The sequence below is a fragment of the Mandrillus leucophaeus genome, unplaced genomic scaffold (assembly GCF_000951045.1).
Source record: "Mandrillus leucophaeus isolate KB7577 unplaced genomic scaffold, Mleu.le_1.0 Scaffold349, whole genome shotgun sequence".
NCBI classification, from domain to species: domain Eukaryota; kingdom Metazoa; phylum Chordata; class Mammalia; order Primates; family Cercopithecidae; genus Mandrillus; species Mandrillus leucophaeus.
In genome coordinates this window covers 1033419-1058059 of record NW_012103687.1, presented here as the reverse complement: position 1 = coordinate 1058059, position 24641 = coordinate 1033419, and the positions used below count along the sequence as shown (strand labels likewise).

At 58.8% G+C, this 24641-nt stretch overlaps 2 protein-coding genes across 3 annotated transcripts in view; one reads left to right on the top strand and one right to left on the bottom strand.

Moving 5' to 3' along the window:
* The window catches only part of RSPH14 (radial spoke head 14 homolog (Chlamydomonas)), a 91091-nt gene that overhangs the window by 29892 nt on the left and 36558 nt on the right, over positions 1 to 24641 (bottom strand). The gene's annotated exons all lie outside the window — the stretch shown is intronic.
* The window catches only part of GNAZ (guanine nucleotide binding protein (G protein), alpha z polypeptide), a 29670-nt gene continuing 10899 nt past the window's right edge, over positions 5871 to 24641 (top strand). Inside the window, exons 1-2 of one of the 2 annotated variants that reach the window (XM_011989178.1) lie at positions 5883 to 6099; positions 6287 to 7056. In XM_011989178.1, the coding sequence (XP_011844568.1) occupies positions 6334 to 7056 (723 nt within the window). In that variant the 5' untranslated portion in view covers positions 5883 to 6099; positions 6287 to 6333. Of the gene's footprint in view, positions 7057 to 24641 lie in introns of both variants that reach the window. The other variant, XM_011989177.1, reaches the window with a different exon arrangement.

The following is a 24641-nucleotide window of genomic DNA, read 5'->3' as shown; positions in this document are numbered from 1 at the left end:
CTAGAGGTTATGGGCAGGGCGGGCTGGCTCCCGCGGCCTGGTTCGGCCCTGGCGAGCTCAGGCTGTGGTAGGTGTGGGCATGGGTATTGTGTTGCCCAAGCTCTATGCCCAGCAGCAGGCAGGGCCTCCAGGGATTGCGCCTGGGGAGGGAAGTGGTTCCTAGAGTGGAGGGCATCCAGGATGCAAAGGTCCCAAGAGAGATGGCAGCACTTTACCTCCATGACCATGTCCCCATCCTGGCTCAGGGCTGTCACTCAACATCTGTTACAGGAACAGACTTGAGAGGGCCACATCTGGAAGGAGGGTCATGAGGGCAGGCTGGGTCTGCTGGGTGGTGGGCGAGAAGGGAGGGTCTTGAGGGGGAAGTCCATGTGTGGGCTGAAGGGTCTGTCCTGAAACCACAGGAAGCAAGCGGCTCTCAGCAGAGGGTTCCTGAGTGGGCTCAGGGTTTGGGGATCATGCCTTAGGAGCCTTTGGGTAGGTGAGTCAGGGACCAGGATGGCGCTCCTTAAGAGCCTACGGCCAAGAGAAGCTGGTTTCCTGAGGCTGCTGGGGAGGAGGCAGGCTGAGCACAGCCTACTAGGGCTTCCTGGCGTCTGACTGCCTGCATGTCGGACCTGATGCCTGGCCCTGTGTCGCACTAAGTCCTAAGCAACCTCCTGGTGAATTTGCCATACTCTTCATGCTGCAAACACTACACATCTGCTGGGGACCAGGGGCTGGATACTAGCTGGTGTTCACTGATACAGTCCACTCATCTGTACTGAGCCCTGGCCATAAGCACAGCAGGGTCCTGTACCACAGGGACAGCTGACAGTCCCCCTTTCCCAGTACCTGCCGCTTTCACCTAATATGTCCCCTCTCCAAGAGCAGCCCCTGTTTCAGCCTACTGGCTGGACCCTGGAGTTCCCTGATCATCTCCCTGCTCCCACCCAGCTACCACTCCATCACCAGGCACTGTGCACCGTACAGCTCACACATCTTGCAGAGTTCCTCACTGCATCCACTTCCCGCAGCCCTCACCCATGTTGCTCCCCTTTTATCGCCTGGATGTTTGCATTCAGGAGCCTCCTCTGGTCTGGTTTCAGCGCAGCAGCCAAGGGATGCTGGTCACACAGGGCAGGTTATGGCACTTCTCACCCAAACCCTGGCTGGCTCCCGACTCACCCTTACAGTGACCTCCTACCCTCTTGGCACCAGCCACATGGCCTCCTTCCTGCCCCTCAGACTGGTCAGGCATGCTCCCACTTCACGGCCTTTGCACCGGTGGTTCCCTCATCCCTGATGCCTGCTTGCCTCCCTCCTTCATCACCTGTTCATACTTATCTCTCACCTATCAGGAGGCCGGCCCCACCCACCTTTGCAGACTTGCAGCCTGCACGCGCCACCCCCAACCCTGCCCACCGGGAGCTCCATTTCCACTGTAGCACTGGGCACCTTCTTCACTTGCTGTTTATTTACTGTCTGTAGTCTGACTCCTGCCCTCCCACCTGAGCAAAAATAGGGAATGGATCTTCATCTGCCTCATTCAGCAGCCTCAGCCGAAGTGCCAGAATCAAAGCCATAGTTTAGCAAGTAAGTGTGGAATGCTGGAGAGCCCCTGACCCATCTTGCCTCTGCCCCAGTCGCCTCAGCCTAGCTGCACACCTCAGCTGGTTCCTCCTCTCCAGGGCATCTCTGCTCCCAGGATGCCACATGCAACCCCATGCAGATGCCCACATGCACCAGTACACATGCAGCTGCACACACACACGCACAACCACATGCAGACAGGGGCATGGACCTATGCATGCACACCCAAAGATGTGTACCTGGACCTGCTCACAGACATGTACATAGAGCTGTGTGTGCATGTGAATAGACACATGCACACACTGGCATACAAGCAACCAGACACAGACACATCCATGCACCTGCGCACTCACAGACACACACAGGGACCTACACATACACGCACACACACAATGGATTTGCATACACACAGGGACCTATGCATACACGCACACACACAATGGATTTGCACACACACAGGGACCTACGCATACATGCACACACACAATGGATTTGCACACACACAGGGACCTATGCATACACGTACACGCACCGCAATGGACCTGCACACACACAGGGACCTATGCATACACGTACACACACCACAATGGATTTGCACACACACACAGGACCTATGCATACACGTACACACACCACAATGGACCTGCACACACACAGGGACCTATGCATACACATACATGCACCACAATGGATTTGCACACGCACAGGGACCTATGCATGCACACACACACACACTGCAATGGACCTGCACACACACAGAGACCACACTGCAATGGACCTGCACACACACAGAGACCTATGCATACACACACACACACTGCAATGGACCTGCACACACACAGAGACCTATGCATACACATACACACACCGAAGTGTACCTGCACACAGGCACCACATAATGCCACAAACATGCAGGTACACACATGGCTTAAAACCTTTCAGTGGTGTCCTGTTTCTCTTCAGTGAAGACCAAGGGCTCAGTTGAACTTCTGGTGAGCCCTGTGCCCCTTCTTCTTGCCTGGCACCGCTCTCCTCCTCTCCCTTGGTCCAGCCACTCTGTCCTTCCTTCAGTTCCCCTGTGTGTTAGGGATGGTTTGTCCCTTTCATCCCTAACACACATCCCCACACACACCGCAGGGCCTTAGAGCATGTTCCTTCTCTGCTTGGCACGCTCTTTCCCTGGCCCATTCCTCTGGTATTTCTAGCCACGCCCAGAGGTACTGTGGTGGGGGGTCCTGGTTGTTGGGCTCTAGTGACCCATCAGTGGTTTCTGGGCCAGGGAACAATGTGGTCATCCAGCTCTTGGCCTTTGTCTCTCGGCCAACCATCATCAGGTTCCATCCTGGGACTTGGGGAGTCCTAGAATGTCCAGTAAAGCCCGGGTTTAAAGACTCAGAGAGAGGGCCGGCCAGAGCCTTGTGTAAGAGCCAAGAAGTCAAGCCTCAGAATAGGTGGGACTGTCATACCTATTCTGTCATACCTATTATGTCATACTGTCATGTGGTTTGGACCACAGCCAGGCTCCCAACGCAAGGCCTCCTTATATCCGTGCACAGCCCTGTCCCATGCGTGGCACTCCTGCAGAGAGCACTCGTACCCCCAAACACAACAGAGCCTGGCAGAGCTGCAGGGAGAATTCTGGGTGGGGCCTTCTGCTTGTTTGGTTCAGGTGATCTGAAAGACAAGGGTCCTCAAGCAGGGGACCTCCCCTTGGTTGTGACTGTTCGTCACTGCCCCATGCAGATGACAGACGTGGCCCTGACACCCTGATTGCTCCCTGGCCTCAGTTTCCCCTTTCCTCCCACATTGCCCTGCCATTGCTGGTGCACACTGATCAAAGACTGCTTGGGCAGCCCTTAGCTCCAGGCTTCCAGACGACAGCATTTCAGGGCCCAGGCTGCCAGCTCAGTGTCCCCGGCCTGCTCGCTGATTCCCCAGCCTTGGAGCCTTGGAGCCGTGGAGCACATACATTCCAAAGCACAAATCACACATCCTCGGACAGAGCAGCTTCTCTGCCCACCACTGGGGACGGAGGGGGCACCTGGCTGTACCTCACATTTTCAAACGCTGAATTGAGAAGAACAGTCATGACGACAGAGGACACCTCCCACTGGACTGGACACTGCCTTCTGAAAGGAGCATGTTGGCTTCCTGCTGGAATGATGGTGCTGACAGGGAGGACCCTGGGTCCCCAGGCAGTGGGCTGAGGGCTTTGGACACCTTTCCACACCTAAGGGGCTACATGTCATCTTTAAGCAGATGTTCTGCCCACTGTGTGCTAGAGCGGGAGGGTCATCTCGGGGCTTCCATTCTCAGATGTAATTTTCAGCGTCATTGGGATTGGGCTGAGTGACTGTTTAATCACTGCTCTCTTGGCAAAGATGTTTCTAGGGCGTTCCCTGGTGCACCTCTCATCGATGGCTGCCCGGTGAAGCGGGAAAGTTCCTCAGCCTCTCCAGTGATTCCTTCCCTCCTTCCACCAGCCAGTGCTTACTGAACACCCACTATGCACCGGGCACTGCCCTGTTCCCAGTGGGGAACAAGGCCAGGATGGGCCCTCCTCACCCGCACTCTGGCTGGGGGTAGGGGCGACGGCAGCACACGAGGTCACGTAGGTCACACATTAGCTGAGGGCTGCTATGGAGGAGGATGACGGGGGCAAGGTGATGCTCACAGCAACAAGCACAGCAGGGCAGTGACTGCTACTGGCTGTCACTTTCTGAGGACCAGGCTTGTGCTGGACGCTTTACTCTTCACAGATACCTGTGGCCAGTGAGGGACAGGCTCTGAGATGGGAGTAAGTCGCCAGAGGCCACACAACCTGGGAGAGGCAATCGAGGCATGAAGGATGAGACCACCCTGAGAGTGATGGGGGTAACATCAGGGTTTGATCAAGGGAAAGAGGTGGCATTAGAGCCTCTGGCTGCCAGAGGCTGGCAGGGCTAGGGAGCAGGTGTGAGAGGCCACCGCCACTGTCTGGAGAGATCAGAACCTCTGCCCAGGGAGAGGACAGCCCACCAGGGGCCTGCTTCAGAGCAGGATCGCCAGAACTAGTGGTCAAGGTCTGTGAGGGGCAAGGTACAGTGAGGGGCACGGATGGCTGCTGGGAGGATGAAGTGCCATTTGCTAAGGTTTTAGCAGGTTGAGTTTCAGATGCTGGTCACACGCAGGAGTTGGGGGTGGGGCCTTGGCTGTTGGGGTCTGTCTGCCTTGGGCCTTCCCACCCCAGGGCCCGTCACAGAGTTGATGGGTGGTATTAGAGGGGCTAATGCTGCCTGTGGCAGGATGGGGAGGCTACGTGGGTCTCCGGAAAGGGACAGAGGTCAGGGAAGGAGCAAGAGGGGTGCGTGCAAGCTGAGTGGGGCCTGGTGCCACCCTGGGCTCACAGCCAGGGGCAGAAGCCCGAACTTTGAGCTGCCCTTCATGTGGGGAGGCCTGGTCCAAACACCCGACAAAGTCACAGGGGCATCCTAGGGTGTGCCCCTCCCTACTGGCAGGAAAGGTGGATGGGGAGGCCCTGACTCGCGGGGTTGGTGAAAGATTCTTCCCTTGGGAGCTAGTGTGACAGCTCCTGCTCTCCCAGGTGGATTTCACCACAGCACCACGTGCGGTCCCCAACTCCCTGGTCTCAGCCCAAGCCCCCCTCTACCTCCTTCTGCGGGAGTGAGGCCGCCCCTGCCTACTGTGCTTAGGCACCTCACGGTGCTCCCACAACCTGAAGCCTCCACCTTGCTCTGGTCCCTGCCTATCTGCTGGCTCCTGGGCTGGCCCAGCAGAGTGCCCTCAAGGGAAGGCAGGGGCCAGGCCTCCCTCCTGGTGCTTTTCCTCCCTGTGATTAGCAGTGACCCAGCTCCTGCGGGGGTAGTGAGAGTCAGAGAGGTGCTCAATTATCCCAGGGCTGGGCCGAGGCCTGGCCACCCGTGTAAAACAGGGCAAGGCTGAGCTCTATCAATGCTCTCTGGGAGAAGGGCGCCAGGGGGCATCACAGCAGGGTGACCTTATTGAATCCTAACTGGATGCGGTAGAAGGGAGTCCAGCATGGGGGCTGGGTGGGCAGAGGCCTCGCACACACCCTCCTCTCCCTCATGCACCTGGCTTCAGGCAGACTGTCCAGGCAGCAGCAGACACACGTGTTACACCGTGGTGTGGACCCTGCAGTGCCCCATGGAGGAGAGGGGGTCGGATGGATTGTTGCCGGCTCATTTTCCGAGGCCAGTCTCTGCTGCTCGGCTTTCAGAAGAGCTCCCTTTCACTGTCCAGCCTGAGGTGGGGCCACAGGGAGGAGGCTCACACTCTTCTCTGTGTTTGGCAGGTGAAGGGCTGGATGCACAGTGGGAGCCAGAGGCGGGGGGCTGCAGGGAGCACACCAGCGACCGGCCCTCCAACCCTCCAACCACTCAGCAACATCGCCACAGCAACCAGCAACCAGACGGCAGCAGCCGAGGCAGACACAAGCGGACGGCTTCCCACCGTCGCTGAGGACAGGGAATGACTACGGCAAATCAGGCCACTTTGCTGACTAGGGAGGTGGAGTGTCACTAGTGGGGAGGGGCGGCTGCCGCCCGCTGCACAGAGCGCCATGCCGGCTGGAGAAGAGGCGCTGGGGCAGGGGCTGCAGTGTGGCTCGGCCTCACCCCCCTGCTGGCACTGAGTGCCTCCAGGGCAGCTGGGCTCTCGTCTGCCTGGTCTCAGCGTCCCCTGTGGTAAGAGGGAGAGGCGCCCCGTCCCGTGCTCCTTGTCTGGGCCCGCTGCTGCCAGACCATGGGATGTCGGCAAAGCTCAGAGGAAAAAGAAGCAGCCCGGCGGTCCCGGAGAATTGACCGCCACCTGCGCTCAGAGAGCCAACGGCAGCGCCGCGAGATCAAGCTGCTCCTGCTGGGCACCAGCAACTCAGGCAAGAGCACCATCGTCAAACAGATGAAGATCATCCACAGCGGCGGCTTCAACCTGGAGGCCTGCAAGGAGTACAAGCCCCTCATCATCTACAACGCCATCGACTCGCTGACCCGCATCATCCGGGCCCTGGCCGCCCTCAGGATCGATTTCCACAACCCCGACCGCGCCTACGACGCTGTGCAGCTCTTCGCGCTGACAGGCCCCGCTGAGAGCAAGGGCGAGATCACACCCGAGCTGCTGGGTGTCATGCGGCGGCTCTGGGCCGACCCAGGGGCACAGGCCTGCTTCAGCCGCTCCAGCGAGTATCACCTGGAGGACAACGCGGCCTACTACCTGAATGACCTGGAGCGCATCGCCGCAGCTGACTACATCCCCACTGTCGAGGACATCCTGCGCTCCCGGGACATGACCACGGGCATCGTGGAGAACAAGTTCACCTTCAAGGAGCTCACCTTCAAGATGGTGGACGTGGGGGGGCAGAGGTCAGAGCGCAAAAAGTGGATCCACTGCTTCGAGGGCGTCACAGCCATCATCTTCTGTGTGGAGCTCAGCGGCTACGACCTGAAACTCTACGAGGATAACCAGACAGTAAGTGGGGCCGGGGGTTTTCCTCTGCTTGTTCCTGCTGTCACGGGTTCTTGGAAGCAAGAGGACTCGCGAGGTCCAGGACAGTCCGCAGCCAGAAAGGGAACCAGGCGCAGGCCTGGCCCTGCTGCACGATAACTGAGGCGGCTCCAGCAAGGTGGGGGCAGAGGGAACAGGGTGTGGAGTGCAGGTGTCATGTCCCATGCCTGAAGTACTCAGGGTGTGGAGGCCACAGGGCAAGAGAGTGTGAGGCTCCGCCGGGCATCCGTGGTCAGTCCGTGTGATAGTTTGGCAAATCCATGAAGCTCTTGCCAGCACCAGTCTCCTACCAGCATGTAGGTCCAGGAATAGCAGCCAGCCCCGCAACCCCATCTTGAGCCTGAGAGTCTGGCAGAGTTGGGGTTAAGAGCTCTTTAGAAGGGATAAGCCAGGTCCTGGTGGAAAGGGGACGACGTGAAAGCAGGTGTTGGGATTCTTTCACAGTGGCATGGGCACAACCCGAGGGAGACCTGGGCCCAGTGCCAAGCACTGGGGGCTTGAGAGTGGAGTTGCTGGAGAGAGTGGGGAGCCAGGTGAAGCAGTGGAGCAGTGTGCTCAGGCCCAGCCAATACAGAAGGTCTAGCACACGAAGGGGGCCACAGCCAGGAGTGGCAGTGGTAGAGGCTGTGGCAGACAAGGGAGGGGCTGTCTTGCCCAGCAGGACGCCCTGAGCACAGATTTCAAGTCTCTCCTTAAGAGAGAGGCCTTTGACCCTGGGGATGGGATAGTGGGGGCAAACAAGGAGTCATGAAGTTGTGGGTGCCCTGGGGCTAGCGGAGGGTGATACTGGGAGACAAGGGCTCAGCCTCCCACTTGGGAGCACTCGCCTCTGAGGTCACTCCTTGCTTCACCCAGTCCTAAGGCAAGCTTTATTCTTTGGGTTCAGCCGAGAGCAACAATGGTTCTAGCTTTGGCCCTGTGCCCCAGCCAGGGAAACTGGACAGCTCCAGGCTGTGGCCATGGTGCTAGGAGCCTGAGTGTTCTGAGAGAGGATCTTCGGCTTTCATCAGGCAGCTGGGGAGGCAGGCTTGCCTCCCTCCACTCCTCGCTTCAGGGCTCTCCCTGGAATTGTGCCTACGTGTTGATAGCATGCCTGGGGGAAACGAATGATGGATGGGCAGGCAGGTGTGTACAGAGGCGGCTGCATCCACCCTGCTCCCAGTGTGTATCTGTGTGCTCTCCAGGGTTCTGCCCCTTACCCTATGGTTGCCCCCAGTTCAGCCCCATGTGTGGTTCTGCGCAGAGGGGACATCCCAGCAGATGAGTGAGGTCAGGCTCCCTTGATGAGGCATGGCCATGGGCAGAGGCCTTGGGGCTGAGAAGCTGCAAGGCAAAATGAGGTGCTCAGGCTGGACCCCTGGGACAGTGCCATGGTGGGTCTGCCAGCCACCCGGCAGCTGCCAGTCACACGGGCTTGCACCACTGGCCTCATCCATCAACTCAGTGGCAGGCATGGCAAATTCCCCAGACACCAGGCCTGGCTCCCAGTTGCATCCTTTGACCGGCTGTGCCCGCAGGTGTGCTGGACCCAGGAGGCAGGATACCTGGGCCTTGAGTTGGTCCAGTGTTTCATGGAGGGCTTCGGCTGTTACCTTTGCTTTCTGAACTTGTCAGTGAGGAGATGACCCAGGTGTCTTCACAGATGGGCCCAAGGCTAGGCCTTTGCCTGCCCGCAGCCCTCTCAGCTCTGCCTGGCCTGTGCCTCCCACCTTGCTGCCTCTCTCTTCTCTCCTTCTGCTCCAGCCGTGGTCAACATGTTTTGCTCCAGCAATATTGCTCTGTCCAGCGTTAAGCTTGTAACGATCCTGATACCTGCCTCTCATCCCCCTGCCCTTATCCTTCAGGTCTCATCCCAAGTGGCGCCTCCTGGGAGGCCTTTTCTAACCTAGCCTGGCACCTGTACACCCCACTATCTAGTAATGTGTGAGTGAGCTCCTCAGGGCAGACCCTGGATAGGCTGGGGGCCGCTGTGGGCCCTCGCATCTCTAGTCTTCCCTCTCCCAGGGCTGTCCCTGGGGAGAGCCACGGTGGGCAGCCATGAGCAGGGACAGCAGCCACTGGCCTGGCCTCAGGGATCCCTGTGAGGTTCCAGGCATTCAGGGCATTTTCTAAAGGGAGGGGCTGGCAGCCAGGCTGGCACACCCACCATCATCAGCCTGTTTTCTGCAGGCCTGGGGAAGTGGTTGTTCACCAGAAAAGGAAATTCTTGATGAGAAACCCAAGCAAGGCTGGAAATTCACTGGATTCCAAATGATTCTGACCTTTCATGCTCTACCAGTAATATGTGGAGATGGAAAACAAACAGGCTGCCGAGGAAAGACAATCCCCTCCCGCGATTCCTCCCACTGGCTGGGCTGGCCCTGGAGGTGGACTGGCCCCCAGAATGGTGCCGGCAGTGAGGACAGCCCGCCTCCAGGCGCGCCAGGGCCAGGGCCAGTGCTGGCATAGGGGCTGGCACAGGGCTGCCACTCTCTGCCGTCTCCTTTTGGAATGTGCTGAACTGTCCTCCCTGGGCCCTGTCAAAGGCAAGGCAGCCAAGAACAGGCCATGCTCATTTTCACAAAAGCCGAATGAACCTTGGGGCCCAGTACCAGGGCTCTGGACATGGCTTCTCCATGGCTCTGCTTCTGTGCTCAGCTCCCAAGGCCTCATCTTCCCTGATGCTGGCAGTGCCTCCCCACCCCCACGCCTGGCGAAGGAGCCACAGCCCCCCGGCCCACCCGCTGGCTTCTGCGTCAGCACGTTGCCAAGGAGAACATCAGTGTCTCTGGGCTCCCAGGTGTGAGGGCTGCAGTGAGTGCAGGGCAGCACCTCAGAGCGGGGAAGGCAGATTTCAGGGTGTCTGTGGAGTATGGCAGCAAGCCATATAGGGAACCGCGCCCCTCCATGGCCACAGTTCCCACCCTCCTCCTCAGGAGTTGGTGGACCATTGTCCTGACCAGGGCCGAGCCCTGCAGGTGTGGCAGGCACCCCCCGGTGCCCCCAAGCCCAACACTCAGCTGGGGCTTCCTCAGGCAGCAGGGGAGGCCTGAACACAGCGCAGCAACGCAAGAGGGTTTTTCTGGCGCACCTGTCCCCTGAACGATCCCATGGGGCAGCAGTGCCTGTTAGTTTTGTCACAGATCGAGGCACCAAGGCTCAGGCACACGGCCAGCGCTGTGGGCCCCCAGCCCTCAAGTCCACGAGGACAGTTCCTGAGAGGCCACGTGTCACACACAGGACCCACCATGGGCCTCCCACTTAGCCAGAGCCATGGCAGAGGCTCTGCCCCTCCTCTTTAGTACATTCACACAAGGGTCAGTCAGCAAAGACAGTCACTCTGCTGCCCTAGGAGGGAAAGGCAAAGAGGAGAAGCTGGCACCTACCAGCCCACGCTGAGGGGCAGACCCAGGTGGCTGTGGCCAGCAGAGCCTGAGTCTTCACTCAGCCCCACTGGAGGCACCTGAGGGGGTAGGTGGGCACTTGCTGCCCAATCTCTGCCCTTGCGGATCAGCTGATGGGCTTTGCCGGCCGCCTAATGCTGTGGGATCCTTCAGAAGGCGAGATTAAAAGGTCTGGTTGTAAAGTGTCAAATGTTCTCATGTGGAAACCCACAGGGAGCTCACTGCCCATTTCCCGACGGAGCTGTCAGCACTCCCAGCCCTGCAGCGGGTCTGTTGTGCACCTGTGATGGACCTGCTGTGCGGGCACAAGGCTCAGGCGGGGGCTGGGCATGAGGGTTAGCGCAACTCTCCCAGCAGCACAGGGAACTGGGGGACAAGCAGGAGGCAGCCACACCAGCCCAGCCATAGCTTCATTTCCACAAAGCCTCGTGCTGCCAGGGACACCTGCCCTGTCTTTCTAGAGCTGGCAGGCAGCAGTTCCCAGCGGTGTCCCCATTGTGCTTTCATCCGGGACCCATAGTAGTCACTTGAGCCCCATAGGCAGGCTGGGTCACAGCAAGGTGCACCGTGGGAGGTCTGGTGTCTCTGCCACTTATCTGAGAGACAGCTGGTCAGCATGTTATCAGTGAGCGTACCCAGGGAACGGGGGACCTAAGAACATGCCTTTTGTGGGGCAAGTTCTGCAGGTGGCAAGTGCTTGAGCAGCCAGCCTCCAGGCAGGTGGCCTCTGCCCAGCCCTGATAGTGGTCCCTCATCCTGGGCTATTGGCTTCCTGCGGAACCCCTCCCCACTCCAGGGCAGGTCAGCACCCCTAGCACACCATGAGGGCAGGTCCACACCCACCCGACACAGCCGGTGCTATGAGCAGAGGGCCTGGCACACAGTGAGTGCTCTGCAGACTTTGTGGAGCAGGCGGAAGGCGGTAGGCTTGGAAAAAGCTGGAGCTCCAAGGCCCTGGCTTCTGGGTGCAGAGCAGCTGGGACACTCAGCCCTTCCCGAGGAGACCCACTGCTGTTCCGTAACAGGAGTGTGTGCAGTGCCCTGAGGAGGGGCTGCCCAAGGCCGTCCTGTGAACACAGCATGTTCCTGCCACCCTAGCACTGCGGTTTATCATTTACCCCAAAAAGGGAGCTTGTTTTAGTGCTTTAAAAATGGAGTTTAAACATTTGTACCATAAAATGGTGTGTTGTGGGTGAAACAAGGTGTTTCCAGTAAGACAGGCTTCCACCTATTGATGACAGAGCTGGTTATATTTGTCCAAAGAGGGAATTACAAATGGCCAATAGCCAGACACGGATGATCCCCTCTGCCCAGCATACCAGGGCTTAGATTGAGAAGGGACCTTGCACATTCTTCAGTGTCCTTAACCAGCCGGCTTTGCAGATGAGGACACTGAGCCTCAGAGAGGCTCCTTCACATACCCTAGGGCTGAGACACTGGCTCTCAGGGAAGGTCCTGGCACTGGCCCCTGGGAATTCCAGCGGCCCCCTCTTCACCCTACTGCTCCTACGTCCTGTGGGTGCCGGGGTGCTCCAGCAAGGGCCTTGGGGCTATAGACTGGGTTCCACCCTGGGAGCTGCTGTGTAGCCAGCGTCCCCTCAGGAGAGTGGAGGACAGTGACACCTGGGCTTGGGAGAAGTGAGTGACTGTCAAGGTTGACACTCCCCTCCTCTCTTTGTCTCCTGGCCTAGTCAGTGGCAGGATCACAGGGAGCCCTAGCAGAACATGGTCTCACTCTGCCTCTTGTTCCTGACCTGGTCAAGGGCATAGCTCCAAGCCAGAAGGCCTGCCGCCCTTTTCCCGACACACACAGGTCTCCCAAGCAGCTCCCTCTGATCTTGCAATGTGCCAGGGCCACATGCAGTTTGTTTGCAGCATCCTTAAGTTATAATGACCCTGGAACAGCAGAGCCTCCTGACCAGATCCAGAAGCAAGGCCAGGCTGGCACACTGGGCTCCCAAGGACTGGACGGCCCCCATGGCAGTGCAGCTTGACAGGCTTCACAGGGGTGGGAGACACAGAGGACCAAGCCCACAGCAGCACCCTGATGGCACCTCGCTTGGCAGGCGTGGAATTGGGAGCAGGGCTCAGCTGGCCACATGATATTCCCAGCCCGTATCCCTCTCTAAGCTTGGCCTGGCTTCCCCTCTATGGCCTGTTATCCTTCCTGAGCACTGGAGCGGCGGGGCCAGCCTCGAGGGCTGGGCACACACCTATAGCTGGGCCACCCGTGGCCTAGAGGCCCCACCAACACTTGTGAACAGCCCCTGCCATCCCTTCAGCACCGGCTCCCCACATCCAAGTTCCCTTGCCTCATTGCCCAGCACTCAGCCTTAACTGGGGCTGCGGCCACCTCAGTCAGCCTTGGGCCACTCTGAGCCTGTGGCCGGTGCTCAGTGAATGCTGGCTATCCGCTCGCCTAGGGTCCCAGGCTTTTTGCATGAGCCCATGGGGTGCTGGCTCAAGCCCAAGATGGGAGAGGGATGAGCAGGGAGGGGTGGAAAAGGCAGCATGTCCTGGCACCTAAATTGAGGCCCTTGCTAGCACATCCGTCCTTGGGTTAGCTCCTTCCTTCCTCTGCTCCAAGGGAGGATGCAGCCACAAGGCCCCTGTCAACAGCAGCTTCTCCTTTCTTGTCACACTGGGAGCTTCCAAGGGCGGGGCCATTTCTTAGCCTGCCTTGTACAGTGGCTCCTTGTCCTGAGTAGGTCCTTGGTCAGAGGTCAGCCGCAAGGCAGGAGGAGGCAGGGCCCTGGGCTCAAGCCCCTGCTGCTTGGGCTGCCCCCACACCTGCTCTGCCTGCAGGGCCTTTTCCTTTGGCCCCCAGCTGCTTGTTGTCATGAACCTGGTGGCTCTGTCGTTCAGTGCATCAGCCACCCCTCCATGATGGTCACCTCCTGCTGTGTCACTAGAGGCCATTCCCAGGGCACAAGCTCTCACTGAACACAGCAGGGCAGCAGCCAGGATGCCAGCCCCATCGCTCCGTCTCCTCCACCATGATGATGTTGTCAGGAGCCTTGGCAGAACTTCCATGGGGATGTCCACGGTGTTCCTCAGACCTCTCAGACTAGTGCTTCTGCCACAGCGTGTCAGCCTGAGTGGGCTCTGCCAGGCCCTCCGTTTTGGGAAGGTAGGGGTCAGTCTCTTGCTCTAGTGCTGGTAAGCCTTGAGGGAAGAGGGAGGAGAGCAAGCAAGCTCTCTTCGGCACCGTGCCGGGCAGGGCTGCCCCCTGCCGAGGAGAGTACTGAGACTCAGGGCTAGTGGTGGCAGAGCCTCCTTTTGTGCATGCCAGGGCAGTGAGGGTCTAGAGCTGGCTCATACTGGCTCACAAGAGCTAATTTTTCAATTTTCAGGACATTTGTGAGCTGTTTGACATTATATTTGTGGCTTCAAATCAGCCAGGTGGGAGTAATCACAACCCTGAAATTGGCAAATGCTACAAAACAGTTCTACTCCTCCCCAGCCCCCGCCTCCATGCCAGTTGTTAGACCAGCGCACCACAGCCAGTGACTCCCAAGCGTGGCGGGAAGAGTCTGCCAGCCAGGCTCGGTCACTGGGGTATGGCAGGATTGATCCGCTTCTGCCATCTTACTGAAGAACCTGACAGTGTCCTTGCCTTTCAGTCCCCCACTGTGCTTCCCCAGTGACTCCCAGCTCTGACCCTGTGGCCGCATGGTTTGTGTCTGTTCGTGTTTACGCCGCTGGAGAAAGGGAATTTGCCAGAGCGGCTCCTCACTTGCCTGCCTCCCTCCCGCTCTTCCTCGGCAGATTTTAGAGAATCCTACTCCATAGAGAGCAACCTTGGATTGGCTAACATGAGACCACAAGCTGGGGGCCCTCTGATGTTCTCCATCCGAGAACAAGGCCTCTGACATCCATGCAGGAAGCAGTCCTCGTTCACGCAGTATGTGTGGGCCCTGGGCCCGACAAACTCAGTCTAGGGACAGAGACGGTCCTATCCCTTCCTCCCCCAGGTCAGCTGGGGATGGCATCAAGCAGCCCCTGGAGGACCTGTGTAGCCAGGGCTGGCCTCAGGCTGGCTTCCCCAGTGCCTACGAATGCTGGCCACATGCTCTCTGTGACTTGCCCTGAGCCTTCCCTAGGAAGCAGTTTTCTAGGTGCAGAGAAGCCAGGCGCAGGGGCCTCCTCTGTCCCAAAGACCAACTTTGCAGGAGAGAAGGGGACCTAGACATTGGGAGCAGGGCCTGGGCAGGTTGGGATGAACGTGGAGGGTGGTGATCTGATCTGGACCTTGCAGAATCCAATCAAGGCTGCGGGGGAGCAGTGGGGACAGTCAACAAAGGCAGGACTGAGGGGGCTGTTGGGGGGCCATGGAGAGCACAGAGCTATGCACAGTGCCCTGCGGCAGGGGTGACGGAGGACCAGGCGGCATAAGGTCCAAGCAGGCAGGGCAAGGTCCCATGCACAGTGTTCAATCCCAAGTGTGGCCCAGGGTGGGCATTGCTGCCTGAGCACCCTGTGATGATGGAGCCAGGATTCAGCCCCAGGACCGTGTCCCTCCCAGTTTATGCACCTCCTGCTCTGCCTCGTGATCAGGCTGGATGCTCACAATGATGCCCTGCCTGAACTGTTCCAAGAGCTTCAGGGCAGAGCTGCTTCCCACCCCACATCCCCTCAACCTGCATCTGCTAGGCTTGCCCAGGCCAGCGGGTAATTAATTTCCTGAGCGCATTAGCTCTGCTCGATGCACACACATGAGAACAGCTCTGGGTTTTAAGACACAGATTACTATTGTTTTAAGGGATTTGTATAATCCAATAACTGAAAAACAATTTTCCACTATCTAGAACAGACTCCATGGTGGAGGCTGAGAGTGCTGGGGGCCTTGCTAACTTGGGGGTCCCTAGTAACCAGTGTAGATGGGGGGAATCTGCCACTCAGGGGAGTCCTGTGACCGGCCCTGAACAACACAAGAGCGCAGCGAGAACGGGATGCAGCCGAAGGCTCTGTGCTGACTGGATGCATAGCCCTCTTCATCCGAGGCCCCACTGGCTTGTTCTAGTTTCTGGAGGGATTGGAATGACAGTCAGCTAGGGGGTATGGCCCTGGGCATCTCACGGGGGACACCCAGTGTTGGCCAGGGCAGAGTGAAATGTGCTCCTTCTCCCTGCACGTGGCTCCCGTCTGGATAGTGGACAAGCTTAGGCCAGCTCAGGAGCCTGGGTGCAGCTCACCCTAATCCCTGCTTCATCACACCTCATGGTGGACATGTCCTCAGCTCATGTACTTTCTCTAATTTCATTAATAATGAAACCAGAGTCGGCTGGGGCCCTGGGCCTTGTGTCCTAAGGGTTCCAGCCTAGGCCGGCCAGGGCCACAGCCCCACACACCTTTTCCTAGCCTGTGGTGACCACGGGAGAAGCACAGCAGCATCCTGACCAAGGGGGCCTGGAGCCTTGAAGGCAGCTTGGCCCAGCTGGAGGAGTAACAATGGGCAAGTCCCTGGCCCGCAGGGCCACCCAGCTCAAGCAATAACGACCCAAATATCTATTTTTTGAGGGTGAATATTTTTGAAAACCATCTTTTTGGCCACAGGCAGAGGTTCCCCACTGGGATCTCTCCCCACTACCCCCAGTTTCTCATGTCCCTCCCAGGAAAGAGCCTGAGCCTGCTGCAGAGGGGCTCACAAGCCCTTGAGCCTACAGCTGTGGGTCTGAGGCTGCAGTGCCAGCGGCTAGGAGTGCAGAGTGCACCCACCTTGCCGAACAAAGCAAAGGCAAACCAGGCAAGGGTATCGGGCTTGGGTTCCTGGGGATCCTCTGGAGCCGAAACTAGGAGGGGTTTCTCACACTGTGTTTTCTTCGCGTGGTGATGGCATGCAAGCCCCTGGCCAGGCCTGTGTCTGTGTTGACAGCTTCCGGTCTACAACACACCTGTGTCATGCTGTTTGTTAATTTCCCTTCAGCGACTGACACTGGCTGGTGGGGAGAGAGGGGGGCAGCAAGATTTAACACAAAAACAAATAGGAGACAGTTCTCAGCGGAAACAGAAATGGACTGGGGCTTTGGAAGAGGCCAGTCCTCCCAGTAGGGCAGGAGAGCATATAGGGTCAATGTGAGAGCAGGTGGGACCCAGGTGCTGAGGGTGCCCACGGCCTCCCTTTCTGGGTCTGGGTGTGAAATCAGGGAGCCGGACACAGGAACTCCAGGCCCTTTCAGAGCAAATGCTCCCAACATCTTGACATTTTCTGTCCCAGGACTGGGAGTCTTTGAGCATTGCTAAGTCACCACCTCCGGTCACATGATGCCTGCCACATATCACACTTACCCTGGGGCTCTGCCTCCTTAGCAACTTTGACCAATACCTGTGGGAATACGGAGGGTCTCATTTGGACCTAAGACCCTGCAAGTCAGTGATGATTGAGATCTGGTGAGAGCAAAAAAGCAAAACAGAGTGACATGAGGGTGAGGGGGGTGGCGCCTTTGGCCTGTGCTGGGGAACAGCAGTCACCCACCTGCAGGGCTGGACAGGGGTGCCAACATCCTGGAGGCTGCACGCAGACTTCTGGGAGAGCTCTGCCTGGTGGGTGAAGGCCAGCTGAGGCATGAGAAAGTGCTCCGGGTACAGCACCACCTCCATCTCACACTGGGCCCTGGCACTGTGGCTGGGGCCCTGGCCTGGCTGGGGCCCAGGGTAGTCATGTGGACCTATGTCCATCTGGACTGCCCAGGTGGAGGTTGGCCCAGCAGCACAGCTCCTGGGCTCCCGCCCCTCCCCTGGCTAGTGAGGAGGTAGGGCAGTTCTGGAAGTACTCTGAAGGCTCAGGCTGTAAGATAGCATGTGTGTGCTGGCTGACAACAGAATAGTGGAAATGGAAGGCCCGGAGATGTGAGCAGTTGGCAGAGCCTGGCACAAGGCGTGCTGGTGCCCCACATGCACAACCTCTAAGCCTCCCAGCCCGAAGGGGGTCCCCACCACACAGATGAGGAAACTCGGGTTTCAGGAAAAGTCCCTGCGGCAAAGTGGGGGGTCTTCTGACCTGGAGGTCCCGCCGCTGCCCAGGAGAATGGGCAGGGCTGGGAAGCAGCCACCCTTGCCATTACTGCGGGTCACCCCACCCCCTCCACACTGCACACATAGGGAAATCAGGAAGGGCAGACAGGACTGCCCAGGCAAGGTGGCAAGGCCGAACCGCTGCGGGAGGCAGGGAGCAGCATGCTCAGCTGTTTCTGGCAGGTTCAGAGCAAGGGCTTTTCAGGCCATTAGGGCCTGAGCTAGGGCTTTAGCGGCAGCCTGTTATCTTGTTTAAACAGCCCTTGCTGTTTGAAGTGCCAGGCTTGGCTGGTGCTGTTACTATGAGCACTGTAATTGTCACCAGGCATAGTTGCAAGGAGGAGGGGGCCACTGGCAAGCAGAGGCTCTGACTTCTGGACTCGGCCGGAACACACCCCTGCCCTGGCCCCCATCCCAGAGGAGCCCCATCTGTCACTGGCCTGGGACCTACAAGCCTGAGTACTCTGTAAAATGAGCCCCTCCCAAGCTGCCCATGCCCTCCTGAGCTGCCTGCATGGGCAGCTGAGCAGCCCTGTGCGGATGGGCAGCCCTGTGCGGATGGGCAGCCCTGTGCGGTGGCTTTTCTCATCCCCAGGGAAAAGTCGAGGGCCTCATGAAAACCCAGGGCCTGTGAGTGTCTGAGGGCAGGAGTTGTGGCCACCCCAGGTTGTCAGTCCTCCTGTGCCACTCGAGAGTCTCCACTTCAGCCAGGCCAGTCCTGTGAACTGGGGGCCTCTGTCTGCAGGTGGCAGCAGCTGGGGTGTAGGGAGCAGAAGCTGGGGCAGGAGCAGGGGTCCCAAGCACAGTGTTCCAGCAAGAAGCACCGGAACCCACCGAGGGAGCGCAACAGTGGAGTTTGGTCTTGGGGCCTCTGCACACAGAACCCCAGGGGGTTGGCCACAGGGTGTGAAGATAAAACCCACAGCTTCATTCACCAGAATACAGGATCAGATAGTTCCTGCTTGTTTTAAAGCCAGAAGAGCACCTACTTATCAAATGCCTCTTCAGTCTGTTCTGCCAGATTGACTCCTTGACTGACGAAGCCACAGTGAGGAAGGACACAGGCCAGCTGTCGCTGGAGGGCCAGCCTAGGGCAGGGCCTGCTGCAGGGGAGGGAGGCCCAGCCTGAGCCCCTTCAGAGCCTCCTACAGGTGCCCATCACTCACCCCAGCCACACTCTAGGCATCCACAGAAGTGGCGGGTCTGAGTGTGAGGCCTGTGCCCGCTACCCTGACCCAGCCCATCTGTGGGCCAGGAGCAGGTGCATCTGTGCAGAAGGGTGGGGCCAGGGGCACGCGGGTGGGGAGCAACCAGGCAATCCCAACCCCTGCCCCCATGCACAGCTGCCACGCTAAACACCTGCAGCATGCGCCATCTGGCCCTGCCTGCCATCCGCCCCATGCTGGGCAGAGCTGGGTAGAGCAGTCCCCAAGCAGAGAGCACTGTGCTCATAGGCAGACCATGGGCAATGAGAACAGGGGCCAATGGTGCTAAAAGCTGTGCAGCAAATTAAAAGGGTTGGGGTTGTGACTAGGGCTTACTTCAGGTGAAGGAGTCTGGTAGCTGACTAGCTACACAAACCCAAGAGCAACCCATGCAGAGTAGCACAGCAAAGGCCTTGAGGCAACAGAGACAGGAGCAGGAGTCAGGAGATGAGCTGGGAGGGGCCTGGATTACACATCCTGCCATGGAAGGTACTGGAGGGTTTGTACAGGGGGCAGCCCCAGAGCAGAAGCAGGTAGGTGGATCCTGAGGAGACATGACCGTGGTGGAATGGGAAGGAGATTGCCCAGAGGTGCCCTCGTGGGACAGAACGCAGAGCCATAGCCCAGAATGGCCCCTCTGCGTGCTATGGAGCAGGGCCCCAGCTTCCTGCCTGGTAGGCTGTGTCATGGCCTGGGACCTTTCTTCCCAGGCGGGAGTCATCTCCACCTGTTCCCTGGCTGGCACAGCCTGGTGTTGGCCACCCCAAGTGTTAGCATTCTCTGCCTGCTAGAGAGGTGGGGTCCCTCTCTGGGGACTCCGTACTCTGAAGTCAGGATTTTGCTATGCTCTTTTCTGTCCTTTGAGGCAGGAGAGTGCTGTGCATGCTGCAGGAGCTTAGGAATTGTCTGAGGGTGACCAGCAGGGGTCCAGAGGAAAGGTGCTAGGAAGACATGGAGGCTTCCAGGGGAGGCTGGGCCCGAAGCTCAGCTCCATATCTGATGTGTCATCTTAGGAAGAGCAGTGTCTTCATGAGGCCTGGACAGTGCCTGGGTGGGAGATAGTGGACTCCAGCCTCCTTGGAAGACCTGTTGACCATGTTTCTCTTGTGATGTACTTCACTGTCACCCAGAATAACTGCTGTCTCACCACTACCAGGACCCGAGCCTCTAGGGTAAGGTAGACTTCAAGGAAAACCAAGGCAGCCCAAGTGGGCCTGGCAGCAGAGCCAAGGGCAGCCCCACCAGAGCCTGCTGGCACCCAGAGGCCGGGGTGGGCCTGCCATCCCAGGGCCCCGAGCTCTGCCCCCACTCTTTAGGATTGCACCCTGCCTTGTTAAGGGATGAGCTGCTGCTCCTCTCAGGTCTTTTTGGGAGTCCTGAATCTGAAGTGAGCCTGGGAGAAAGGGAGTCAGAAGAGGGTTGGGTGCTGAGCCGAGCGAGGGTCTCAAAACCAACGGGACTCCAGAGCACGGGTACCCAGGGCCTACACTTGGGAGGCCTGTGGCTGGGCCAGGAGACACAAGGATGAAGCAGTGTGGACTTGAGAGCCGTGGAGTGGCGGAGAATGGGTGCCAGGAGCTGAGGTGTTCGAGCTGAAACAGAGCCCTCCGTGCAGGCAGGGCCGAGCCTATGGCCCCCAGCATTTCAGATGCTCACAGAACCACGGGGGCAGCAGGGTTCCATGTTAAAGGCCAGGCTAGAGGAATGGAAACAGCTGCCCCAGCCCTGGCAGCTGTGGGAGTGGTGGTTGCCCTGCGAGAGAAGGCTCAGAGCACAGGCAGGCCTTCCGCTGGGAGACAGGACCCAGCAGTTGAGCAGGCACCAGCCCCCCCACCTCCCACTTCCTGAGGCTGGCTGTCAGCACCATGTGCCCTGTGCTGTCCCCGCAGACTGGCTCCAGGGACAGGCAGGAGCTCACTGAGTCATTAACCCTCATTAATCCAATTCTCCAATCTGTCAAGGTAGCATTGAGGTTTGCGGGAGGAAGAGGGAAGCACTAACCAGATTGGACTGTAAGTGACCCTGGTCATCCAGCTCTGTCCCCAGACACCTCCCCATTTCCTGAGGCCAGTAGCAGTGGGAGGATGACCAGGCCTGAGGGATGGTTCGGGCTGTCTGGTGCTCTCCTTGGGGCAAGGGTAGTGGGCCAGGCAGAGGGGCTTAGGCAAGCCGGGTAACCCCTCTGAGCCCCACTTTCCACACCTAGAATGAAAATGTTTCAAGCCTCGTGAGCCCAGGAGCCTCTCACAGCCACTTCTCGGAGATGAACAGAACTGGAGGGCATCACGGCAGCCGCCACACAAGAGGAAGTCTAGACTGACAAGGCCACAGGGTGACAAGGGCGAGCCACATTCTGGGGCCCTCCCTCCAGTGCCCCTTCAGTAACAAGGATGCCTCCCCTCCCACCAGTAGGCCTACCCCAGCCATGGTGCTCCAGCCAGGAACAGGTCACCAGAGGTCCTCCCCTCTCCCCTGCCCACTGCCCTGTCTTTCAGGGTACAGCAAGTCAGGCCCCTGTGGGGGCACACCAGCCCCAGCTCAAGGGTCAGCAGCTTCACCCGCCACTGGTCTGTGCTATGGTGAGAGAGTCTGAGGGTGAGGGTGTCTGCCCTGGTTGTCATGGAAACAGCAGTGCGTCTGCAGAGAGTTCATGCCAAGCTCAGCAGAGGGAGGAAGCAGCTGGCCTGGGAGGCAGCTGTTGTCATTGACTCCTGAGAGCTCAGTGTTGGGAAGGACCCAAGGACCCACCACACTCTGAGGCTGGTGAGCACACAGGGCAACTGAGGCCTCTCTGCCCAGCATCTTTCTTTGGGCAGCTGCACCGTGGCCTTGTCTGTCCTCTTGTCCACTTGGGGTCAGCTACGATTCCATCTAGGTGCTGGGTGAACCAAGCACAGGGGCGCTGCCTCAGAGCCACTTCGAATGAGGGGGCAGGATCGCATTGGGATTCCAGCAGGCGATCATCAGTCGCTGGGGAGGCCTGCACGCCATCCCTGTGAGCGTGAGCAGGAATGACTCATGCCTCCTCCACCTGCTCTCACACTGAGCCTCTGCCGGGGAGGGGCCTCACTGTCTGCCTGGTTTTTGTCTGTCTGCCCCTCTGTCTCCCAGTCCCATTACCTGTCGTGCATCCTAAGCTCCTGAGGACAGGGAAGGTGGAGAGTGGCAGAGCCAAAGAGGCTCTCCTGTGACATGGCTGGCTGTGCACCGAGCAGGGGTGCAGCCACAAATCTCCAAGCCCAGGCCAAGGGAGAGAGGCAAGCGCCCTGGACTCAGTTCCGCCTAGTGGCAAAGAGAGGCCCAGAAAAGTCTCAAGTGCTTGAGACAGGGCCCCGTCTGCATACGATGTGTTGGGGCCTGGAAACAGAGACATCAAGACAGGCTTCTCTGAGGTCAGTGGTGATGCCAGTGAGGTGAGGCTAATGCCAGTGCCAGCTGCACTAGAGACACCAAAGCACTCCAGGGTCCCCCAAGGTCATTTTAGTAGAACTGAGTGACCATCTTGGACAAACAACTTATTTTACTGAGGCACGAGCTGCGGCCCAGAGCAGAAGTGACATGCCCAGGGTCTCACTGCGGTTTGGTGGGAGAATTAGGTTCCAGAACACAGGACCGCCAGTACCTCCCAGGCCCGTTTCTCAGGGAGCCAGCAGAGCCATGGGCAAGCAGCCAGGCTCCACAGGGCACCCAGGTGCCCAACAGAAGCCCCTTTGGACTTAACCCTGTTTGAGACAGCCCTGGTCCCTGACAGTCCTCAGATTCCAGTGGCAGTGGGCAGTGGGGTGTCTGAAACCAAGGTGCTCCTTGTTTCCAAACCAGAGGCGTCTGATCACAGAGCATGTCACTAGGAGCATGTTCTGAGAAGCCAGGGAGCCCGGTCCCAGGTTTCCATCCTTAGACCAGTCCTCTCCTTTGCAGGCTTAGTCTCATCCATAGCAAGACTGGAGCCTTTGGGGTAACCAGAAAAGGACAGGCACTGCCCCTGGCATTCATGCAGGGACTAGGAGGGCCAGAACACAGGCACCCTCAGCCTCCTGTCTTCACCCTGCAGCCCAAAGGAGGGCCACCTGACCCCTGGACCTCACTTCTCTCCCAGAACCAAGAAAAAGGCTCCCAGCTGCATTTCTGGTTTCTGAGGGACCCTTCTGCTTCCCCAACTGCCACAGCCCCAGGCCCTGCCTGGGGGTCTCTAGAGGAAGTAGAAGAGGGATCCTTCGGCCCCGCTCCCAAGCACAGCAGGCTCTAGGGCCCAGTGCTCATCAGGCCATTTGCTCTTTGCCTCCCAAGACCCTTGGGAGGTCCAGGGACCTGGTCACTGGCAATGCCTTCCACCAGGTACGTGGTTGAAGAGGTGCGGGGAGCATGCCAGGGTGTAGCCAGGAGACCAGATGACCACAACCAGGGGTACGACAGCCCTGGGCACAGCAGGTCTGCGGCCAGGGCAGGAGGATGAGATGGACACTTAGCAGGAGGCTGGGCTGAGCTCCTGGTGGAGTCAGGGTGGGACTGTGGCAGGGAGACCCCCTTCCCCCGCAGGGACAGGGCCACATCCTGAGCAATGGAGCATCAGACAAACACTAGCAGGGTGGGAACTGCAAGTGCCCAAGGTGAGCACAGTGCAGCTGTGACCTGCAGACTGGCTGCAATGGGGGGCCTGGCCAGGAGAGTCCAGAGACTGACACCAAGGCCAGATCCTGAAGCACAGAAGACCCTCTGTGGGGATAGGGACCTGACTGCAGGGAGCAAGGTGGCCAATGTGGACCCATCAGGAAGGCAAGGGCCTGGTCTGGGGGCCTCACTGCTCCAGCTGGGCAGAGCTACCCCGTGCTGCGCTGTGCCATGGAACACCAGCCAAGAGACCAGGAGCAGGGAGCGTTCTGATAGGAACATCCAGCTTTCGGGTCTGACGTGGCCCATTTTACCAGAAGGAGTCCTGCTCTGAGCATAGCAGCCCCCTCTGCCTGGGACCTCACAGGGCTCACCTCCAGGCTAGCATCCTGGCCCTGTGGCTGACCCTGGCCAGGAAGACACATGTTAGACAGCTGCCTGGACTTGGTACCCTGCTGTGGCTGCAGCTCCCCTGGGAAGAGAGCTGAGTGTTCTCACGTTGGCTAAACTGCATCTTTACAACAGCTGGGGCCCCAGCGCCACCTGGCCCTGTGCCCAGACAAGGCCCTGCTGGTCCCAGCATCCTTCTCTCCCACAGATCTTACCCTGGCTCCCACCCCAGCACTCTGGCCAGCACTGCCTCTCTGTGTCACAGTCCCGTCAGCCCCTCACACACTGGCTCCCAGCTGCTGCCACCACCTTAAACTGTCTCCGATAGCCTCCTGCCCATACCCCTTTGGCCTGAGGGTAGATGTAGGCCAAGAGCTTGCACCTACAAGCTTCCCCAAAAGAGAAGTGAACTCAGGAATTCCTGATGAGGATTCCAGGACTGGCTGGGGAAGCACGGGGCTGCAAGCGAATAAGCTATTTCCTTTGCGACTGATCCCATCCTTGGATTTCCTCTGGTGTCTTCACTGTTCTATAGCTGCAGATGCATCTAACACAGGCGCCGGGCACAGGGGGCTGACACCACAGGTTCCTCCACCCGGTGCACCTGCCAGGACCTCGCGCATGATCTGATGGTAGGATCCACTCACCCTCTCCCCACTAGAGCAGTCTGGGAATGCCTGTGTCCCAGACCCCCTCGGCAGCACTCAGGATGGCCCGGACAGGTTGCAGAGGCTCCTGCCCACCAGGCCTATCACACAGGGCTCTGGGAAATGGAGATGGGCAGTCAGTGCCAGCCGAGGCCAGGCACCAGCTACCGATGGAGGCATGTTGGTCACTGTGTCAGCAGTGCCCCATGTCCCTCCAGCCACACCCTGCCCAGTAGACAGGCAGCCCCACCAAGGTGTCCCCAAGCTTCCACCACAAAGCAAGGCCTAGAGGGGTCAGAGAC